The sequence below is a fragment of the Sabethes cyaneus genome, chromosome 3 (genome assembly GCF_943734655.1).
Source record: "Sabethes cyaneus chromosome 3, idSabCyanKW18_F2, whole genome shotgun sequence".
NCBI classification, from domain to species: Eukaryota; Metazoa; Arthropoda; class Insecta; order Diptera; family Culicidae; genus Sabethes; species Sabethes cyaneus.
Genome location: NC_071355.1, coordinates 52,775,198 through 52,784,382, shown reverse-complemented (window position 1 = coordinate 52,784,382; position 9,185 = coordinate 52,775,198). Strand labels below are relative to the sequence as shown.

At 44.2% G+C, this 9,185-nt stretch overlaps 1 protein-coding gene across 1 annotated transcript; it reads right to left on the bottom strand.

Annotated features, from left to right (window-relative positions):
* Positions 1-211: 211 nt before the first annotated feature.
* LOC128744674 (rho GTPase-activating protein gacU) lies at positions 212-8,169 on the bottom strand. The gene is made up of 2 exons (XM_053841840.1): positions 6,392-8,169; positions 212-4,507 (listed from the first exon to the last, which is right to left on the bottom strand). Exons 1-2 carry the CDS (start codon positions 6,694-6,696, stop codon positions 3,577-3,579), a joined length of 1,236 nt encoding a protein of 411 aa, XP_053697815.1. The 5' UTR covers positions 6,697-8,169; the 3' UTR covers positions 212-3,576.
* Positions 8,170-9,185: the final 1,016 nt, after the last annotated feature.

Here is a 9,185-nt window from a genome sequence, read left to right as displayed (position 1 = left end):
AGCTGGTGAAAGAGCAACAGTCGGTAAAACTTCTTTACCGACTTTAAATCGTTTATATTGGAATAGATAGCATGCGCCACCAAGCAGCATCAAAAAGGGGGTAACTTTTCTTTTCGGTTCCATACTTGGAGCGGATCAAACCATGCAGTTTTATGATTTTTCCAGGTACATTTATTGTGAAGATAAAATTCTACTACAACAATAAGTGTCCTTATTTGTATATGTTTGTTATTTTTATTTATAGATTTTTCGCATATATTTAATTTAGATTGTAGCAAGAACACGGGTACTGCGTTCGCCATCGTTTACAATAATCTTACTATAGTAATCGTACACAGCTACTAAACGATAATATAATGCATAAATTAATTAGATAAAAACGCGGAAACTGTTCTAGATAAAAACTAGGAAAAAGTCTGAGGATAAAGAAACGAATAAATACAAAAGATGTTGCACATGATTTGCCAAAGCAGGAGACTGTTTGCTTTGTGAAAAATAAAAACAAACAAAAAAACTAACAATTATGCTAAATCTGTTGTCGATGGCTAAACAAAACATTGCAATAGGCTAACAGGATAAGGCTACTGTCGTCATCTTCTGGGTTAAGGATTTTATAAGCCACTTTTGACACATACATTTTTTTTGTCTTCTTCTTCTTTCTGTTCACAATCGGCGGGGCTGGAAGCCCTCTTTCGAAATTAGTTTTTAGGTAACTGCTGGGCAGGGTCCAATCGAAAATGGTTGGTAAAACGATAAAAAAAATAAACATTTGTGGTTTTAACTGAGTGAAATCCTACTCGCTCGCAACCGACCTACCTACTAAGGTAGCATAGTCGTCGACCGCGCACTCAAATGGAATGAGTTTTACAATGATCATCATTGGTTTTTGTTGTTGTTTGATTAAAAGTTAACTATAATGAGAAACAAGTTTCTGGCTCTAGGAAAAATTGGCTCGATTCAGTGGCTTGGTGGGTTTTGGCTCGCGTGGAGAAAAAGAAAAAGAGAGATAGAGAGAGTGAGTGAGTGAGTGAAGGGGACATTTTTGTTTTATCTAAATGGGAAAATTAAAGAACAAAAAAAAAACCCTATCGAGTAAACTCAATCGTGTGAAACAACGGTTGGTTGTAATTGTCAATCCTCTAAAAATATGCGCTACTGAATTCACAGTGTACAAAATTACAATTTATACATAGTGGGTGCGTCTCAATTCAACAAATTCAAGCACTTTGGGTTTTTATTTTACAGGTTTTTTTCTTCTGTCGTTTCTATGAGGCTTGGTACCTAAGGACCAGTCGATTATGCTGTATTAAAGAGTTATTTTAGCTGTTTTTCTTCTTTACTTTCTTATTGTTTGGAAGTTAAATAGTAGTTTTGGTCCTGAACAAAGATTCTCTTTCGACGAAATGCATACTAAGTCGCCCCGCTTAAGTACATTGCTGTACTATACTGATTTTTGTTTTTTAGTTTGCTTCAAATATGTTTTCTGCAATCGAAACCTCGCGGATCATGGAAAACGAAACAAACATGCCCATGGGGAGGGACAGTAAAAGAGAGGCAATAGGAGGGAGATCTACTAGAGGAATGCTATGCAATCCTAATCGATTTGCTTTGCGGATTAGTAAATACTTTTAGACAAAATAAATTTGCAATTATGAAACAAACTCCCCCGGCATCCAACAGCTGAGAAATAAAAACTAGGGCAATGTGTCTGTGGTCCTATCATTTTTGGATTTTGGCTGAAGTGTTAGGAGTTTCTTAAACATTGGAAAGAGGAGGATCTTTTTTACGCTTTGGTCTTACTTTCACTATCGACTTCGGTTCGATTTACTGTACACACACATTCATCGTCCATTTGCAATCTATGGATTAGTTAGTATTCGGTATAAAGGGTACTTAATATAGTTTGAAACCTAACAGTGTACACTTTCTACTTGGTCTTTAATCACTTGGCTTGCCTTCTTCGCACTAAATGGTTTTAAATTCTACGAATTTAGAAACGGTCTATTCAAAGTAATTTTCCAACGAGAAAAACTATATATAAAATAGAAAAGGCGAAATTGCGCTTTCGGTTTCAAGTATTTTTGCTCATTTGCTTAGATATTGGAATAGTTTGGTTTTGATTTCTGTTCGATTGTTGTATGGTTGAACAAACCTTCTTCTGCTTCAATCTCAATCCGGCTTGTTCCATACATGATGAAGCAAGCATTTTATTTTTTGTTGCTACTGCCTGCGAACCGCGAAATTACTTTCGGTCGCACTCTTCACTAAATTATGCCCTAACTTACGCACCTTACGGCTAATATCACAGATACTGTTTACTATAATTTTCCCCCATTCCAATTGTTGTTTGCCTGCCAGTCGCGCTCGCCTATGTATGTTTGTGGGTATGTGCGTGCACGTGTGTGTGTGTATGTATGTGTGCGCGAACGCTGTGGGCCGTACACTGGCTACTACTAAAAGGAAACTTTCATCTTCAACTTAGCAGTTTGTAGGTCAGCAAAAAGAGAGTGAAAGAGAGGAAAGCAAGCCGCGTACCGAGGCTTCCGTTTGTTGCGAGCTTCTCACGTGCTTTATACGAGGATTTAAAGAAAATGATTGCGAGTTTATGTGTTTTTGTTCCTGTGTGACAAAAACGTTACTAATTTTGGCAACTACAAAACTAAACTTAAGTTAGAATCTATCGAAAACAAAGCAAGCTATCTTTGCTTCTCTTGTTACGCGGCTGTCGAACGGGGGGGAGGCCACTCGGATTACTCAACCGGTGCTTTGGATCGGTATTTTAACTAGTTTTTTTTTCTACCCGTCTTTCGTGGCTCCATTCTCCAGCCTTGTCGCCCAACCGCCCCCATCCATCGGTTGGTTGGTTCGTTGGCATGGGGAGGTGGTGCAGCAGCAGCTAGAAAACGCGAAACCATCCCAACCGCGAGCAGCTAAGCGCAAGGCACGCTCTAAGTTAGTTTTTCTAGCACTTTCACTTGCATTTTTCCTCGCGCTCTGCCTTTGCTTGCTTGCTTGCCTGCCACTGGCTGCCTTGGATGGGTTGTTTTTCTGCCCGTTTGCTTCACACACGTTTCGCCGCCCAGTCAGTTTTGCCTGCCTACGTTTGCTGCGATTGCACTGCGCTTGTGTTAGTGCTTGTGCTATCACTGCTTCTAGTCAGCAATTTTCGCAATCAAAGCGAACGACGCTGGCGAATCCCCCCATTACGAAAGCATTCGGACAGTGTGCGCGAACGTGTGTGTGTGCGTTGATGTTGTTTTCAAAATAATAAAAAAAGGAAAATGATATAAATATGCTGATAGATAATGCTAACGAATTGTGTTTAAATAATGATGCTATTTGTTGCTGTTCCACTCTGGTTACCAGGCGTAGAGGTTAAGATCAATGCATTTGAAGGCAATTATAGCAGATGTCACCGAAAGTCGTAGGCAATTGATAATGCTGTTCCCCGCTGCTGCTGCTGCTGATGTTGGTGGTGGAGGAGGTGGTGGAACTGCCATGGCTAATGCTGCTGCTGTGGATCTTCCAGGATTGTACTAACGGGGAGGTACCGAGTTTGTTCACCGTGGCCTACTTTCAGGTTTCCAGCGACGTCACCACCAGGTTATGGAACACACTGCCAGTCTCGCCGCTCATCATCATCATTGCCGCCTGGCCGCACGAGTCGATGTTACCGACGAGGTTGCAACCGGTCCCTCCCGGTCCGGTCATACCGTTTCCGGCAGCGGCAGCGGCGGCTCCTATCCTCAGTGCGTCCATGATTACCTCAAAGTCTTTCTGGTGCTGGTGGTGGTGGTTTTGGTTCGAAAGCTCAAGCGCCACGTTCAGATCCGGTAGCGAGTGAAAGGGATGATGATGATGGTGGTGCTGGTGGTGGTGATGGCTGTTGCTGGCATTGTTGTTGCTGCTGGTGCTGCTACTGTTGTTGTTGTTGCTGTTGTGATGATGATGCACCGTACTGCCGCTGTCAAGGAGATCCACTTTGGTACGTTTAGCGTCGACGACGGTGGGCGAAAGAGGTACTACCGCCGAGGGGGTTGAGTTTAGCAGGTGCGGTGGACAGTCATCGATGCCGGAGAGAAGCCGATTGCTGGGCAGATAGAACTGAGAGAGCGCTTCCCGCACCAACCGGTCGTTGTCCTCGTCGTCCATCTGGGAAAACTTGCGCTTCCGTGAGACCATCGCCTGTTCCAGCTGTTCGGCACCTTGGGTTATTTCCGGATCCACCAGCGGCATGGCGGCGTCCAGGGCACACAGCTCGCGATCCAGCGTTTCTAGATCGGTGTCTACCGAGGAGGACTTTTTCACAGGTTTGGACTCTTCGGTTGGGGTGAATTTGTTGCTGTTGTTGTTCGTAATACTGCTGCTATTGTTGTTTTTCGACACGGTGAAATCGGATGGCTTTCGCAGGTGGTTGCTATGGTTTAGGTTTTCGTTATTCTTATTGTTGACGTTGAGGTTATTGTTATTTGCACTGTCCGAATCAGGTTTGTCAATGCTGTCAGATCTGGAAGGTGAAAAGAGAATGAAAAAGAAACTCTTAGTAAATGATACTCATTTCATTAACCAGTGCATCTAAATGTCGCCTCGCCAGCAAAGTCTATGACGCAAACCAGATCTTCCGGCTCGGTGTTTTGCATCATACCTAGCAATTTGTTTCTGATAAGATGATAACAGACAGGCAATACACAATGTGTATTAGACCTCGAGCGACGATACTATTTGTGTATGCTCGCTCCGCCTGCCAGAGAGATTCCCTTAGCATCGATCCGCACCGTCCCATAGCCCCTACGCGAAACGACCGACCGACACTCGGTTCGCTATTTCGAGTCTGCCTTTACTCACTTTCCCTGCTATTTATAGCAATCATGGTTAAAGCCGTGCTTGCCTCCTCTTCCTTTTACTGGCATCAATCATGCACTATTTTTGAAGCGCACTCTCACTCTCGTTCGCAAGTAAAGTAACTGCGAAAATCGTGTGGGATGCTCCATTTTTTCCCGAATTAAATACCCCAGCTATTGTGCTTTTCTGCTCTGTTCGAGGAGCAACGCAAAAAAAATGTAGCAACCCATGAAAACGACCTTCCGTCTGCCTGCCACTACTGGAAGTGAACAAGCGCGTTCATTTTGACTCAAAATACAGTAACATTTTACTTAATTTTGTTAAAATAGGTTCTGTTCTAAATATGGTTACACACTTCCGAGAACCGTAGGTTAATGGCACAAACTGCACTGCTCAGTTTGGACTCAAATCGGATTAACTTGACCTAAAGGGAAAGTACAGGGTGATGGGGTCGGTAAAACAGTTCCAAAAGCAACAAACTTCAATTTTTCGTTTCGTTTCGGACAAATTCTGCTATACAGTAAACCAAGGACCTTTCATGCTTCAAATTTTTTCATACTAATCCAAAGAATTGAGATTCGATAATGAAGCAGGTCATCTTTGTGGCCATGGCATGAAATGGGGTAAATTCTGACGACACCACTCGTGGTGTTGCTTTTGACTGATGAGAAGGAACTGAATACTGCTAAAAGCAGTAGTTTGCAGCTGGAATTAATTTCGTTTCATGAATTAGCAAATGATTAGTGGTGATTTGTACCCTCGTTTCAAGGAGAAATAGCAGAAGTTTGATAATTCGTGAAATTCAACCAACGAATCATCACTCGGAGGCACATTTTAAAGCCGCTGGATAGTCAACTTATCTTTTTGTAAATAACAGTAAGCGTATTCGATCCTATTGCTGGTTGTAATTATCTTGTAACGAAAGTTTGTTATGGAAAAAATGTATTTCACAATCGTCGTGCCGCGGCAGCAGCATCCTACTTCGAATCGTTCTAGCCAGCTGAGCCCGACAGTCAAATTTCTTCAAATACAAATTTATTATTAGTTCTTGTCATGGGATAATGACTGCAGCGACACAAACACAAACAATTTTTCAAAACAAACTGCATCTTTGAAATGTCAAATGACCGCAATTTCAAGAAAAAGTTTTCACATTTGGTTTAAACTAACTTTACAAGAAATACCCACTGATGACAGGAATCGTCATGCAACGTGTCATCACCCTGTGCTAATATCATTTCAATCTAAAGTTAAGACGTAGTTAGGACTTTGAACTTGATACATTTTCAAAGCATGGCAAACGAACGCTTACTCAAAAAGTTCATCCTATTTTTGACATTTTGAATGAAAATACAAAACTGAGTAAAATTTTACTCTATTTATGAAATACCAGCGGGAGAAAAAAAAGCCTCCCACGGGAACCCCTTGCTTGCTGGCTTCGATCGTTGCGTTGATTAGTTCTTATCTTATCGGGTGCCCAGCATATTCGCTATACCCATCCACGGTATGGCATACCATGGCCATGAACTTTTCTCGCTCGCACACTTACTTGGTTAACTGGTTCAGCATAAGATACTTGTGCTGTTTCTCCCGTCGGATGTCGTCCGTCAGCCGGGAGTAGGTATTGTTGATGCACACCGAGCGGCGCAGGTTGCGCTCGGAGTCCTTGATGCGTTCCAGCTTGTGGACGCACAGCTGCAGGATCCGCTTGCGCACCTCGCGCATCCGCAGCTGGGCGGAAATCATCGGAACTTTCGGGCGGTTCCGGCGGATCGGCGGCGAGGTGTGCGGCGGTCCGAAGATGTCCGAATCCTCCTCCGAGCAGTTGGAGTTGTTGTTGGTTGGCAGAGTCATGATGTGGTAGTATGCGCTGCTGTCGACTGTCGGCGATTCTAGCAGCACCGAAAGCAGTACCCGCCCAGGGCAAACGCAGTGTCCGCTGTTATTTTTGAACCGTTTTAACAAAGATTTTTTTATGAACAAAACTTGTGGGTGCGTATTTCCGTCTCTATATCATATCTTCTCGCCCAGCACTTCACTTTCGATGATGTTGCTGCTACTCGATGCTATGCCACTTATTGGGAGCGGGTACACGCTCGCAAACCCCGCAAATAGTTTCTCTTTTATTAAATCACAGTCTCTAGCGCGACGGATTTCACAATACCAGCCGCTGCACTCTTCTCTTCTTCTGCTCGACCACCGTAGGCAGTGCTCTTCTTTGGCGGCGAATAATCCAAAGCTCCGGTGGAATCCGTTTGGCGCAGTTTATTTTATTATTCCTTGACCCTTTGGTCGTAAACCGCTTGGGCCCAGTGTCCGTGTTCGTAATTATTCTGGATATCTTCTGCAACAGGAGTGGCTGTGCTCGCGTCCGTCTTCCGCCCGGCTATCACCAACCAAATTCTCACTCACTTTGCCCGATCACTGGTTTTTAGTTCACGCTCTAAATTCATTCACTCACTTCTTTCAATTTTAATTCAAATGGCTACAATAGATTTCAGTCCTGCACTGCTTCTCCGCCAGTCAGTCAAACGACGACGGTGATGGTGATGCAGACGACGGTGAGGGAATAGTTTTTTTTTTGCTCTTCTCTTTTGAACCGCAATTTTTCGTCTTTCATTCACTTTTGAACGTGTTTCTACCGTCTTCTACTCCACTGACTGCAGCAGCCCTCGTCTGCTGCTTGCTGCTCAATCGACACACTGTGGCTACTTCACGAGATACGACCTTGCCGTTAGCTGTTTCTTATTAACCGTTTTAAGACAAGATTTGCTGCTGTTGCTGCTGCTTCTGGTGCCACCACTTGGTTTCGCTCGCTATGCGTTCTCTCCTTTCCGCGCGCCGTGCACTATGCAAACGCTCCACACCACACGTCTGTCTCTACCGTCGCACACTTGCCACTCGGGGTTTATCGTTCACTCTAATATGCACTCTATTTTTGGAGAGCTGTTAAATATTTTGTAATTGAGATGTCTTTAGGTTTAATTACGGCGTTGCTTCCGGATAGGACAGTTTTCACTTTCGACACCACTAAGCCAAGCACCAGTGGGTTCCCTTGATAGTGCGGAACCGGTTCCTGTTCCACACACCTGATCGATCCTGGCTGCACTAAGTATCCTTTTTTAATAAGTACAACAGACACTGACTCTTTCGTTTTTCTTTTTTGATAATTGTCCTTTATTCTGTTCCGGCTGGCCACCCAGTCGTTGGCTCTTTAAAACGTCAATCGCAATTTTTTTGTGCTACTGCTACTGTTGAATTGTATATCAAATTGACACGCGACCTCGATCGACGGAGGAACACCACTTTTGCGTGCTGTTCGTTCATAGGCTGTTCAGAGACTGACGAAAGCGACAACACCAACCGTGCAGTGCCAGTGCCAGAGTGACTCGCATTGACTCGTACACCGACCGATTGGCCTCCACGCTTTGGTGAGCGTATAGCTGCTACCTACATATCTTACATTACAGTGTGTACACGACCATCAGCACTCACTCTCATTCTGTGGTGAGTAGTGAGACCCTGTCACTCACCCGTCATCGATTATTCACTTCGCAAAATACCACCAACCAAAACCTTACTTTGCTTTGCACTAAATGTTGCTTTGTCTTTCGCTGGCTGCCTGCGACGAAAAAGGTAACAAACAGCGACAGCCGACAGGCCACTCACTCTCTGTTCGGCTGTTGGTTCGATTCGGCTCGTTTTTGCATTTTCCTTCATTCTACTGTGTTTACAGTGGGTGAGTGCCCGGCCAGGCGGTGTGTCAACATGATAGCAGATGGGCAACGGGAAATCGACCATACGGTCACACCATCATCAATCAGCTGAGATGCAGACAAGTTTTCTTTTGTTTGGTTATGTAAAGTCTGTTGCTCTGTTTTATGTTCTTCCTTTTCGGTCGACCACTCTCGCTCCGCTCGGTGTTCGCGTGCGGCTTTACCGTGTGCTTAAGCAGCAAAGAAACCAAGCAAGCAGTCCGACTTAACAGTACTCGTGTACATTCGTGCTTAGGTCACTCAGTCACTCTCGCCTCCCATCGGCATCGGTCAGGTATCGTACGTTAACCAGATGGTTGAGAAGTGGCGGTGGGCGGTGTTGATGGAGGGCGGTGTACACCCATAAGCAACCGCGATACCGTTTCGCAGCTGGACAGCAGCAGCAGGCAGTGTGAGAATTTCTACGCCACTTTGCATTGAAGTGGAAATTTAAACGATTAGTTTCTCGCGCCGCAAACTTCTGCGCACCTGTGCGAACGGTGTTTTGATTTTATTTTCGACGCACACAAACACTGTCATGTAGGTACCTAGCCAAACAGAAATTCCCCCGTTTTAGTGTTAGAGGTA

Excerpts from the sequence above, each read along its gene's own strand:
- LOC128744674 (XM_053841840.1), bottom strand. The coding sequence starts at position 6,696 with ATGACTCTGCCAACCAACAACAACTCCAACTGCTCGGAGGAGGATTCG. Across the intron at positions 4,508-6,391 it reads ATGCTGAACCAGTTAACCAA|ATCTGACAGCATTGACAAAC; the intron begins GTAAGTGTGCGA and ends TTCACCTTCCAG.